General features: G+C 35.6%; 1 protein-coding gene across 1 annotated transcript in view; it reads right to left on the reverse strand.

Moving 5' to 3' along the window:
- Window positions 1–15,000, reverse strand: part of ca10a (carbonic anhydrase Xa) — a 220,742-nt gene that overhangs the window by 122,172 nt on the left and 83,570 nt on the right. Inside the window, exon 3 of the mRNA XM_060889512.1 lies at window positions 2,084–2,226. Within this exon, the coding sequence (XP_060745495.1) occupies window positions 2,084–2,226 (143 nt within the window). The remainder of the gene's footprint in view (window positions 1–2,083; window positions 2,227–15,000) is intronic.

The following is a 15,000-nucleotide window of genomic DNA, read 5'->3' on the forward strand; positions in this document are numbered from 1 at the left end:
CATGACTATAAATGATTGAGGATTAAAGTATAGCACATTGTTAAAGCTTTATGCGAAATTATTACAGCTAACAATGAATCATTGACATCTTAATGGAATAGTTATTATCATTTTTGAAAATGAGCTTGTTTGAGTGAATAGAATTGATAAAAAAAAAAAAAGCTTAAAATAAACAAGTCATTAAAATAGGGAGCTCTAATAAAAGCGTGTTTTCCCAGAACGAGGGTTAATAGGCATAAGCATGTGACGTTTAACGAGGACAGATGAAAGTTAATATAGCGAAACATAAAGATGATGCAGAAATTCTTCCGCTGATGTTTTGTAATAATTCCTAGCGTTACAGTTTAATGCTATAATGCAAGACTTACTCTCAGCGTTTAAAGTGATATAGCGGCCTTCGTAATAACTGCTTACTTATGCCTGTGCCTCCATCCATTTTTCATAACATTGGTGATATTGTCTTTTAACAGAAGACACAATTAAATAAAAATGAAGATGGCAATAAAGGTGTATATTGTGAGAGTAAATCTAGCCGAGGATTGCGGGGTATAGGAATACAAACACACTGGAAAGCAAGTCCGATAACTCATTCAAGTGCATTTAATGGCTCTGTGTTTAAGTATGGAGAGAGATGCATTATGGTGCAACACGGATTGAGAACCCTGCAGAATTTCTTTCTTTATTTATTTATCTATCTATCACTTGAAGCGGCTTCGACTTTACATTTCGAGATCACAGAAGGTGGGTTGGGTAATGATACCTCGGATTCTAGATGTTTTCTTCTATTATAAAAGAGGAATAAAAGGAAATAAGCCGCACCGAACCTGAGTGAGAGGTTTACTTAAACACAACCTATTCCCTCAGATGCATAGATCTGAAACCAGGTCAACTTTCCTAGAGATCCATTTACATTTAGCAAAATATGTTCTAGATCAAGGGTCATCTCTGAGTGCTTGAAAACTACGGAGAGATGAAAAAGTGGCGAAGGTTAGCGACTCTGGTACTCTAAACATAACCCATCATGACTTCTGCAGCAGATCATCTTCATGCATTTAGATTGAGAAGAATCATCAGTCCAGACACGAGAAACAGTGAGCGCTAGTAAAGTTATACAACAATCATACAACATGGATTATACCCATTGCTAGAATTATATATAGTGTAAAATGCTTTGCAGTTGTTAACAATGGTTATAATGCATTATAAGCAATGTTTATAACATATTACCATATTTCACTGATGCCAAAGCTCCAGTGTACTTAGTGCATTATGTTCAGTTGCAGACACACTGTCTACAAGACTACAGGCATAATGACTTACAAACATTTGTAAGGCATTATACACGTTGTTATAACAAATAGAAATGAAAACGCACCGCATTTGTAAACGGTTAACCAGATTCATTATTACTCCGTATTGCTAAGTGAACAATGCTCAGTCAGTAACATTTTATATGAAGGTCATATGACCTATGTTTACATTCCTAATGCATTATCATACATTCATAAGGCATTTTATATATATATATATATATATATATATATATATATATATATATATATATATATATATATATATATATATATATATAAGACATCATACATAATAACTGTGTATGATATAAATTATATAATGCTTCTAATGTGTTAAATACAAAGTCAACAGAATGTACAAGTGTTTATAATGCCTTATAACACCAAATAATTCAGCTCCAGTTTGATTAGTGCATATATTTAGATATTTAGACACACTAATATTCTTTTAGGGAAAAATCAAGTCCAAACTTCTCTTCTGTTCATTTGGTACTGTGCTTATAATGTGTTATGAGCTCTATTTTATAATGACTTTTATTTATAATGCAAAAGAAAAGGAAGCTATAAAATGTGCATAATGACTTATGAATGCATTATGATATGATATGACTGTATTCATAGTTTATTAGATATGGCCTTTATAGAAAATGTTACCGGATTCATCCCAGGCGAGTAGAATCAGCTGAGGATCAGTGTTCTAGATATTCCCAGCATGTTCCTTTAGGCAAAGGATCTGTGTGGTGGTATTGAAGAGAACAGATTGCACTTACCTTCCTGCCCCCGGTGTTCAGTCTCAGTGGTGTCAGGAAGGGGTCAAATATCATATGGCTGGTTTCAATGTTGACTGGAGATTGTCGCTTTCCCACCGAGCACAGGTTCCATGCTGAATTCACAAGACCCCAGAAGGATGGAACTTTAGAAGAGAAGAGAAAAAGAAACAGATCTTGATATTTGAACTTCTGAAGGAGTGTGTGCACAGAACATGATCATGACAGTTCTTCTGAACTTACATAGCCTTTTATAATGATTTATTGCTGTCAAGTTGACATAACATTGAAGTAAGTAATAAGCTGCTTATACCAATATTATAACAGCATTATAAAGACTGCCTTATTGAACTTTTTTTACAGCATTATGACTAAAGTTTTAAAGTGTCAGAAGTGTTCATAATGTTGGATGAACAATCTTAGATGTTATTACTGCGTTATGACATTATTATAACTGTTCATAACAGTCTCGTGAGCAGCTAACTCATTTCACTTGCATATGTGCTCATTGCGGTCTCATAAGCAACAAAACGAAAATCTCTACTGAGGGTACAATGAAATTAAATATAAATGTTATTATTGTGTTATAACATAATCTAACATAAGATATAACATATAATATATAACATATAATATATAATATATATATAACATATAATATAACATAAGTGTCATAATCACTTTACTTAAAGACCAGATAACATGTAGGTAAGTGTGTGTTCATAGCAGTCTCAAAAGCAGCAAAAAGAATCTCTCTTTAATGATGGTGCAGTCAAAGAAAATATAACTCGATGGCCAAATAGCATATACAAATCTCAGTTATTACAGTGTTATGACACAATTATAAACCGTTCATAATCTTATGAGCAGTCATGTGGAACTTACTTTAGTAGTGACAGAGAACATATACTTAACTATGAAAAATGAAATCCACTTAAGCTGAGGTCCAGAGAGCGTATACTTAACTCTGTTATTACATTGTTATGACATGATTATAATCGTGCATAAAATGGTCACTTTCTTTAAGGGAAAAAGAACATATTCAATACACTGATGGCAGTTATAAGTGTTCATAACAGTCTCATAAGCAACAAAATATTAAGTACATGACAGCTACAGAAAGCAGGATTCTGATTAGCCATAGATTTTGCAGCGTATTCACCAAAAAAGCTGTTCCTATAGAAACATGAAATGCACATGCACATGAAGTCCAATGTCATTCTACAGGGTTATAATGCAACACTAAATCATCTATAACCAGAATTAATGACTAAACATTGTAAAAATACATGACCTGTGATTCACAATCCCTAATAAGGTACAAATCATCATAAATAACTGACAAATCTGTTTGCTATAGCTAATGATGTTGTTTATTATTGAATTACAAGCAGAAATTACAGAACCTATCAATCTGACTGTCGCTTCCAAGATACGAGATCTGTGACACGACATCGCGGCTTTCAGAAAAGTAAATTCCACATCAAGGAAATCCAATCACTGCAAGCCATTGGCAGTAGAGTACGGTGAAGATTAATTACACAATTCACTAATGTTTAGACCACTATGATTGTATCAGCACTTTGGTCCTCTAGGGATGGGATGCGGCGCTCCAAATAAGCCGGGAGTATTCATAAATCATGGTGAGGACTGTTCTAAAGTCTGCAGAAGCAGGTGGTCTACACATTGGGTTTAATTCAGGGCTCAGATTTATTCCAGTATAGGCACCACCTGCTGTTTCCAGGCATGTACCTGCTCAAAAAGCTCTCCTTTAAAATGAGTAAAGAGCTTGACAAAGTAGCAGAATGAGCACTCGTACACACACACACACACATACAGTATATATATATATATATATACATATATATATATATATGGTTGTGTAACTAAACCTGTTCAGATCCTAAAGTGGTCCGAACGCTTTGAAGTGGAAGTACACTTGATGAATATGAGTGCGGTGAAAATTGCGGCCCTCAGTCAGGCTAAGTTGATTCTGATTAATAAAAGCCTGCTCGGACAGCGAAGCCTGCTATCACTGTGCGACTCTTTCCAGCTGCCACTCCACTCCACCTTGCTGTCAAAAAACAAATTGCCATATTGCACACAAGAAAAAAAAAAAACACTGAAGGAGAAAGAATAAAGGAGACTGAAAACACATTAAGGAACTGTGGAGTCATCTCTTGTTTAAGGTACGATTGAATCAGTCCAGAAATGTCCTGTGGGCTGCAGATGGGAAAATGGCAAACAGCCCCGATGCATCTATATCATTCAGTAAGATGTCAGAAAATCTATAGCTAGAATGGGAATTTGCAGTGTATGGAATTGATCCATTACACACAGGCTGTTTGTCAGGAATGTACACGTAGTTATTACCCATTTATATCCCACAAGTGCAGCCGCCAAGGCCGGAGCCACATTTCACCCGGAGCAACTATCAGTGTCAATAAAATGCAAGATGGAATCCCGAGACTAAATCCAGCCATGAATGATCAACATGGCCACTTTCACTTCCTGACAGCAGCTTAATATCAAGAACATGACAATGTGCTGTTCCTTTAGCCCTTAACCTGATGTGTTTGTATTTCTGATCAAGGGGTCAAGGACTCAAAGGAGAGTGAATAAGTGCTTGAAGGCTCTTAGAAAACTAATCAACTGTAAAGCAGAAATTACACTCAAACAACATCTAACTAACTTCTTAATGTTCCTAAGCTGCTCCATGTTCTGGGTCACCACAGCAGATCATAATGTATAACTGCATGAAATAATAACCACTTACTTTACTCACTGGCTTCAAAATACACCTAATGATGTTTTCCTCAGACTCAATCTAAAGACTTTTAATGACGTGTGTTAACTAGCACTTAAATATTTGCCTTTGAGCATTTCTCACTGTATGACTTCCAAATAAAGTTTTATTAGCTAGTATTATTATCCGTAAACTGTGATGCGGTAGACCAGTGGTTAAGTTGTTCGACCACTGTTTGGAAAGCTTTGAGTTTGAATCCCAGGTCCACCAAGCTACCACTGCTGGGCCCCTGAGCAAGGCCCTGAACCACCAAAATGCCATAAATGTAAATCTTTTCATTGCTAAAGACTACAAAGCACTTCCGTAAATCACTGTCTTTAAGGGCGTCTGCCAAATGCCATATAAAAAGGAAAATCTGAATGCTAGCACAAATCGACAAATAAATCAGGATTGTTGTCTGTGAGTTGGTATTTTCCGTTCTGAGCAAGTTGCTCGGACTTGGATAGCAACGTGCGACTTCTGGCACCAAATGCCTTTCAAAAAGTTTCACTAAATAGTAATGAACAATTTTCAGTATACAAAGCCTGCTGTCTTTACACGTTTTTTTTATTTTTTAGACTAATCATTCTCACCTCAGCCGTGAGTAAATATATTAGTCATACGATACAATAAATATACTTAGTCATCCAGGCAAACCTCTCATCAAACTGGTGTCCACTCACCATAAGGTTAATACTACAGCCAGAAATCATTACTTTAAGGACAAACTAAATCTGCAGCTAACTCTCAAGCTGGCAACTGTCAAGCTGCCACTGCTGGGCCTCCAAACAACTAAGGTCCTCAACCCTCCCTGCCCCAGGGGCAGTGCATCATGGCTGACCCAGGCACTCTGACCCCCGACTTCAACAGTTGGAATAAGCAAAAAAAGAATTTCATTGTGATTCACTATATGTGATGATAGTAAAAATAATCTCAGCCATAACATTTACAGCATTTAACAGACACTCTTATCCAGAGCAACTTACATCTCATTTTAAACAACTTAGCAATTGAGGGTTAAGGGCCTTGCTCAGGGGCCCAGCAGTGGCAGCTTGGTGATCCTGGGATTTGAACTCACAACCATCCAATTGGCAGCCCAATACCTTAATCACTAGGCAACCGAATCTCACATTTAACATTCAAACCACTGACAGGTGAAGTCAATAAAGTGATTAGTTCATTACAATGGAACCTGTGGGATATTTGGAACTAGAGGTTTGGACCAGACAGTCTAGCCTTCACTCCCAGGTCACATCAGTGAGCCATAAGCAGTGATGGCCAGGTCTCTGGTTCATCGGTTGCTCTTCTTTGAACCACCTGCTGTCTTGGAGATTCTCCGACCCAGACATCTAGCCATCACAGTTTAGCGCTTGTCACTCAGCCACTCAGATCCTTACACTTGCCTATTTTTGCCCAATTATCAAGCTAGTCTCTCTTCAACTTTCACTCTTCGACTGTCAGTGGTTTTAATGTCATGACTGATCGGTCATTTGGAATGAACTCCTTTTTCTTGCCTGTTTTGTCCTGTATTTTTATGTAAATGTTCAGCCTTGAGTGTCTTTGTCATGTCTCACTCCACAGTGGTGGTTAATATGAAGCGCATATGAATCTAGACACTCAAGGCTTTTTTTTCGAATTTGTACCGTTTCAAAAGTATTTGTTTCTATCCAACATACTAGGGGCAATAAATTAAAAAAAAAATTCTGCTCACTGAGATGCCCCATGCACTTGTTCAAAAGCATCTACATTTTGAAAAGCGTTTGTCTTCAACCACTAAAAGTCTGTATAAGGTTATTACAGAGGGACAAACACACATCTCACACTGAAAGCCAACAGAGTCTCATGAATAATCTCAGGATTATTTTGGCAAATTGTACATTATGTTCCAAAAAAAAATCAACCTCAAGTCTGAGAAGCGTACAATAAAACATTCCAAGTTAGAGCTCTCTAGCTGGGAATGAGCCCAAAATGTCACATCAGTGCAATTTTGTTAAGAAGCAAGTAGATGTTTGTGATTAGTCACGTTAATCACTCACTCCAAAATCGCTCAGCGTTACAACTACACGGATTACCCGAAACGAGCAAAGCACGACCGGATCCTACGAAGCGCCCTGTTTTTTTCTCGCTACAGTAAAAAGACATTTCACAAACTTACAATATGGCACATAAAGGATAATTAGCTCATTTCTTATCCTTCTTCCCAGCTCTGGCCTTTGCAACGATGTAAGTTGAATGCAGAAGGTTTATTAGAGCTCAGAGTTGTCGGAAGGAACCGAGTCTGAGGGAGCGCATACGCACCAATTATACTCCTCGTTAATTACTTCCACTTCTTTCTTACCGTAAATCATAAACCCTCTGCCCCGAGATGCTATCAAGTGCACACACAGAGCTACCCACTTACCATTTAAATGAGAAGTGTCTGGGTAATAAATGCTCCTTCGATGGGTCCAAGAGCAAATATCCATAATAAATAACTCAATAAATAAGTTGACACGCAGAAGGCGCGGAATAAAAACGATGAGGATCTGAGCGATACGAGTGAGTCCAATATACGTGAGCAAAAATAAAAATAAATAAAATGAATGAATAAAAAATGCTGATATGCTTAGGCAAAATGTTTCTTCTGCAACCGGAAATCATAATTCCTAGCACACCAAGTAGGGGAAATAACATCTTAATGATAATAAATATATTAGGCTTATATTAAAATGTACGACTTTGTTGTCTGACTGTGAAATTGAAACACTGTGTGTTAACAGCCACTTCTCTAGCTCTGTAGGCTAGATGAAGGTTTATTTGTTTATCCTGCATATGGATTAAGAAGCTGTCCATCATGCACCAGAAGAGGCGTAATAAACAGATAAATGAATTAAAATAAATAAACGATTAAAAATTCCCAACTGGGTGGAAAACTAGTGACTGTGCTGCTGAAGTTAAAGTTGTTCACACACTGAGATAAAAAAACAAATAAATAAATAATAAAAAATTAAAAATGTATAAAAATAAAAGGCTTGATATTTTAGAAATTTTATATTATGGATTTTATCATTTTATTTTGTGTGTGTTTATATATAAATAAATAAAATTAAAGGCCATATAATTATAACTAATTTATTAAAGGTAAAATTAATACATAAAAATTAATATATAATTTTTAAAATTTTATTTAGAACATATTTATTTAAAACATTCAAATAATAATAATAATAATAATAATAATAACAATAATAATAATAATAACAATAATAATTATTATTATTATTGTTATTATTATTGTTATTATTATTATTATTATTATTATTATTTGGAAGTTTTAAATAAATATGTTTTAAATAAATACAAATAGATATGAACAGGAAGTGCAATTTTTAATAGCTAAAATGTAAAAAGAATATTAAATAAAATAAAGGAAAATAAAATTAAACCTTCATGATGTAGACAAATAAAAGTTTGTGAGTTTGTGTTACTGTGTTCCAACAAGTATTTGTTTGTTTGTTGGTCTGAATTCGTTTTGTCTATAATCTATGCTCAGAAATAATAAAGGCTTCATTTCAGTTCTGTGTTTTAAACTCGGTGATTACAAGTGTTATAACTATTCATTATTTCAATTCTTATTTACATATGTTAATAATAATTCATAAGCGTGTAGCAAACATGGAAAAAACCATAGTGTGATAATTAATGTTTAATGTAATATTATATAATTTGATTATATACAGTGTACATGGCCTTTGTTTCAGGTTTTGCTGTAAATTGCCGTAAAACGGCGCTGTGACTAGCGTGAAGTTTATCGGACGACTCTAAAAAGGGACGACAGCCAAACTTGTTCCAGCATGTCCTCTAATGCCAGAGTAATCGTGGAGCCCATGGCTGATGGACCTCATTAGGCTGCCAGGGTCAGGGCACAATAAACATGTCAGTCACACTAACTCTTGCTGTCATTTGCTAATGGTCAGGGATATCCCGCCTGGCAGGTGGAAGCCACTCAAAGCCCACAACAACAAATCCAACACAAAAGAGCCGGCGGTGGTTGTGTCCCGCTGGCTCCTCCCCGTTCCTTCTCACTATCTAGGTTTAACCCACACGCCTGCCTGAGCCTGGACAGAAGGATCACCACGAGCACTTAGCGGGAGCTCGCCTGCTACCGAGCTAATTGTTGCTTGCTTGTTCAGGATAGTGTTTACTGATAAGAGCTCCACAGAGCTTTATCTTTATCCACTGAGTATTCCTGCACTTTCCTGATAAAAATAGAAGACTGTTCAAGTCCAACAAAGCCACCATTTGATATATAAAGCTTTGTATTATCACCAACCGTGATGTCTTAAACATATGGTCTGCTGTAGCACATATCGACTTTTCATCTTTTTCACCAGGGTTTGTAGGGAGTAGCAGCGTCTGCGTTATTAACATGTCAACTTCCTACTACTGGATAAGGCACATGGTAAATTGTTTTTCTGCTCTTCATAATGTTTTTGTCTCTGAGGTGTTTCCTGGTGATATACGTTTCTTTCTTAGGGCTTAGATTAGCTTTTGCTTGGAACCGAGTTCTGTATTTTTGTTTTCAGCAAAATGAAATGAAGGAAAAAGGAATAGAATGTGTCCAAACATCAGTAAATAAATCAGTCATTTTATTTAGCAAATAAATAAATAAACGTGTAATACGTAGCTCAAATGAGGGCTGGTCCGCGTATATATTCAAAGTACCAATATAATTAAAAAAAACATTATATTAATATACTAAAATGTATTTATGTGTATAATTAAGTAATATAAACATAATATCAAGTATTTCTGCCTACAAGCTGAAGGAATAATATTATACATCAATTTCTTTTAGCTGGTTAAATGGTTGATTTATCGGTTGATTGACTGGCTGATTGAATGGTTGGTTGGTTGGTTGGCTGGATGCTTTTTAATGGGTTGATTGATTGAATGATTGATTGGTTTATTGGTTTATTGATTAATTGATTTCTTTTATAAGTTGGCTTGGTGATTGGTTGGTTGATTGATTCATGGCTTATTGGACGTTTGGTTGGTTGGTTAGTTGATTAATTTATTTATAGGTTGTTTAGTTGATTGGTTTATTTATGGGTTGATTCATTTTATGGGTTGGTTGGTTAGTTAGATGATTGATTTAATTATGGTTTGGTTGCTTGGTTTTATGGGTTAGCTGGTTTGTTGGCTAGTTGGTTGATTTTATGGGTTGGTTGGTTGGTTGATTCTTTGTTTGATTTATTAAATGGTTGATTGATTGTCACCTTACTGTTGCTTCCCCCATATCATATGCAGTTTGATTAAGAACGTGTGCTAAAATAGAGCTCTACATTATCAGCTCAACATGCAAGTACCCAAGCTGAATTTCTTCTGCTGATCTCTCAGAGAAATAACTCTTTCCAGATACATTATGTTAATTCTAGAAACAGTCGTAGACAATAACTGGGCAGAAAATGAAGCAGAACAGATTAATTACAGAAGAATGTACGTTTATCAGTATCTCACACCAGTAACTTAATTAAACAGTGACAATTCTGTGGCCATTTTGTTTTATATAGCAGCACTGATATGGAGAATTTCTGCTTTATTGCTGTTTCTGATAATCTACCAAATCTTTAGCTAATTAGGTTTCGACGTCTACAAATTGTATGAACTACGTTTGTAAGTCTATTGTAAGTTTGTAAGTCTATTATTTACCTTTTTACAACTGAATTTATTTCATCGAATCAAATATTCTTCAAATCATCCAGGATCAGCGAAGTGACAAAATAATTCTGAGGTCAAAATCCAAATCAGTTTTCCGTTTTTTTTTCCCCGCCATCTTAATAAAGATCTGGTTAATAAATGCAATATAAATTCATTTCATGGCTAAGGATTAATTTTTAGTTCCTCCATGTTTCCCTGCATAGTGAAGCTTTTGAATCCAACACTCTTTCATTTCATTTCACAGCTTTGAAGAGCATTTCTACGACACGCCGAGGTGTCAGCGTGTGGGCGAGAGCCTTTTTATAATTCAAACAGTCATTGAAACATGGAGTGGAAGAGAGAGGTGAGGTCCTCTTCCACCACCATAACATCGAGTGTGACGCTGGTCCTGTTATTACCAGGTTCGAGAAAAGGTCAAGACGATGCACGTGTTTTAAAAAATTAAGCCGTTAAGTCACGAGGGTCACGTGTTTAGTCTCGTGTGACATAACGGTCACAAGTTTGGGAGACGACTTTGCTTAGCACGTTTTATCTGAATTGACTGCATGTGTAGTGATCTTCTAAAAGAGTCCGTCTGGAGAGCTCCAGCAGTCGCCTTCGTAATCTCTTCAGTCTTCTTTCTGCATGGATTTATTGACCTGATGCTGAGAAACTGCCACCACTGCTTCTCTTTTCTTTTCTTTTCTTTTCTTTTCTATTCTATTTGCATAAGTCTGCAAAAACCCAGACAACATTACAAATCAATGGTAAAAGCGATCAAAATTCAAATATGTTTGTCAAAAAAAAAAAAAAAAAAGGTATGATGATACGATCCTGGTATTCTACAGTCAGGGATGTGATCATATCTGGAAGTGTGATTTGTCTGGAGCCAAAAGACGTCGTTTATAGCCGCTTCACAATGTTCAAGTGAATTTACTGAAATACAAATGTAGATCACATGACCAACAAATCGATAACAAGATAAGTTGTGTGTAGCCGCATTTTTTTTCATCAGCAGTTCAACTCTGACCTGTGTTACATGTGCATAGATAGATAGATAGATAGATAGATAGATAGATAGATAGATAGATAGATAGATAGATAGATAGATAGAGCAAAAGCCAAGACAGATAGACACAGACAGACAGACAGACAGACAGACAGACAGATAGATAGATAGATAGATAGATAGATAGATAGATAGATAGATAGATAGATAGATAGATAGATCAAAACCCAAGTTATATTGTGCAAGTATTACATTACTGATTTAGAGAAACTAATTAAAGCTTTAAGTATAGAACTACAGAGAATCTATAAGTATAGATATATATAAGTAAGAATATGTTATACACACCTTTACCAATCCTGTCTGACAAGCTTTTGGAGCTTCTCTGTGTATTGAGCAGGCTTTTCTACAGGCTAGCCTGGGGCGGATTTTGATTTTTGCAAGGAATTATACAGAAGAGAAAAATAAATAAATAAATAAATAAATAAATAAATAAATAAATAAATAAATAAATAAATAAATAAATGCTCATTTCACCAGTTCAAAGGGAGCTGATATCTCTCCACATTTACATCAATGCAATGAAGCCTGTTAATATTTCATCATCATATTTCACTCAGAAGTACAGTCACTTTTTCGGAAGGCGATCTCTTTACGTCTCTGAGCATGTTCACGTTTTCTGCTGAAAAAACAAACAAAACAAAACAAGAAAGACAGTAGTTTATGCAAAACCTGTAATAAAGCTGTATAGCAGTGTTAAGAACACGCCTTTGTCACAACAACAACCAAGCCTTTGTCACATAGCTCTCACATCAACAGTAACTTTACGCTACGTCAGAGTTTAACGAAGCCAAATAAAGCCACAGGATTCCTACGGTTCAGAAGATGTACATGAAGCGACGAATGAAGCGACATCTTCATTATGAAGCGACGTAGCAACGTCAAAATACGATTGACTGTCATACAGACGCTCCAGAATTTCACAATTTTGCCTTCACAGAAAAAAACAAACAAACAGCAATATTCAGGATGTAAGAGGATGTAATTCTTTCAAATGACGGCAGATTTTCCATCTTTTAAGCCGAATCCCTCCTCCATTCAGGTGTGTGAACATGACTACAGTCTCACAGAAAGTCATTATACATGTGTCTTCACTGCTAAGTGTTTCTAGTCAGAGATGGAAAAGCAGAAAAATAAAAAACATATAGTGAAAGTCTATAAACCCTCTTTTCTTTCTCAATGTATTTAAAATGTAAACCTTTCAAGCACTAAATAATAATAATAATAATAATAATAATAATAAGAAGAAGAAGAAGAAGAAGAAGAAGAAGAAGAAGAAGAATGTCATAAATAAAAAAATTAAAAATAATAAATTTAAGTTAAAAGAATGTTAGGATGTGATGTACTTAATTTTATTTAGATATCTGTAAAAAAAAGTCAAAGTTTTTTTTTTTTTTTTTTTTTTTTTTTTTTAATATTTTCAGCTTCAAAAGCCATGAAGATTATTTTAAACATTGCTGAACTAGGAGCATTTTTTTTTTAATTAAATGTAATTTATTTATTTATTTATTTATTTATTCATTTATGTTTATTTATTTATTTAATTAGTTAGTTAGTTCATTTTTATGTTAATTGGTTCTGTTAGATTTTTTTATTTTTTTTTTACCACCCACCATTCTTGACCTCTATCTGTACATTATTACGTGAGCTCTGTCTACTTACATTTCTGATGAAGGTAACTTAGGAAAGGAATTTTAGTAAACACAGACAAAACGTGTGACGTTTCTAACCCACGTAAATGCCGTGCAATTTCCGGGAAGTATGTCATTGTTTTTTTGTTTGTTTTTGGTTTTTTTTCCCACCGAAGCATCTGTGTGCGAGGGAAAATCCTGGCTTTCATGCCTTGATTGGTGTCTTGATTATTGTGTCATCTTGCTTTAGGATCAGAAGCTGTAAGTAAACAAGGATGAATCGAGGGATTTTTTTTTTCCGATTCTCAGACGTACGGCGGCTTTTAACTGATGCATCTTGGAGAGACAAAACATTTTGTAATAATCAATCATCTACACACACCTGAAAATAAATAAATAAATAAATAAATAAATAAATAAATAAATAAATAAATCATTTTATGTGGCATGCAAAGACATGCATGGTAGGTTGATTGGCATCTCTGGTCCGTAGTGTGTGATTGTGTGAGTGAATGAGAGTGTGTGTGTGCCCTGCGATGGGTTGGCACTCCGTTCAGGGTGTGTCCTGCCTTGATGCCCGATGACGCCTGAGATAGGCACAGGCTCCCCGTGACCCATAGTAGTTCAGATAAGCGGTAGAAAATGAATGAATGAATGAATAATTTGACAAAAAAAAGGACATTTGAAAGCTTTGAATTCGATACAAAGACAAACGATGAAATAACGTTTGTTATTCATCATCTGCTCTTATGTCATGAAACTCTATTAGCTGCAGTAACTTCATCAAATAATTCAATACCCTGTGATGCTTTGTTTTCCTTTCATATTTTGTCTTCCCTTAATTGCAGGCAAGAAGAATGACACCGTGGCAAATGATCAGGGCATGACTGAGGGGGTAGTAATGGAGAGGAGCCGAGTTCACAGCAGCAACAGACGCTTGGCTAATTAGCATGTTTACCTTGGTGCATGAGGAAACGCTGCAGTAGGTGCACGGGTTAATAATACATCGCTAATAAGTGACAAGCGTTCGCTCTGAAACTGTGCTCAGGAATCGCACTGTAATCAGAGCCAGGGATTATACGTGATAACAAATCATGAGCAGGAATCGAATTGAGCTGTAGATTTTGATTTAGCCAGGAAAGTCCCACTAGGATATAAGATCTGTTCTTCCAGGGAATCCTGGTCACTGTCTCACGTCTAAGTCGATGGTCATGTGTGTAAAGAAGGCCTAAGCGTCTATATATCAGTACGACGGAATTCTTTTTTTTACATCCTTCAAAAAAAAAGATGATAAATGATAAAAGACGATTTGAAAAAAAAAAAAAAAAAAAGCTTCATTTGTCTTCAATCCTCTGATTTTTTCTGTCCCTGGCTTTTTGTGTGGATTTATAATAATGTCTCTGCTGCTTTTGTTTTATTTTATTATTGTTAATGAGGCTCTGATTAAAATTATTGTGCAAATCACATATAATAGTAATTGTTTTAGATCATTTACCATTCACATGTGGTGGCCTAGTGGTTAACATGTTGGACTACTGATCAGAGGGTTGTGAGTTCAAATCCCTTGTCCATAAGCTACGCTCTGGATGAGGGCGTCTACCAAATGATGTGAATTTATTTACGTACACGTGTTTATTGATTTCTACTCTCACTGACAAGCTCCACATGCTTCTCCCACTGAGATCCCACTGATCCTGCCCCTAATCTGATTCTGGACCTGCCTCCTCTATCCTGATGCCCTACTTCTACTTGGAGA

This window comes from Tachysurus vachellii, chromosome 2 (assembly GCF_030014155.1).
Source record: "Tachysurus vachellii isolate PV-2020 chromosome 2, HZAU_Pvac_v1, whole genome shotgun sequence".
Classification (NCBI taxonomy): Eukaryota; Metazoa; Chordata; class Actinopteri; order Siluriformes; family Bagridae; genus Tachysurus; species Tachysurus vachellii.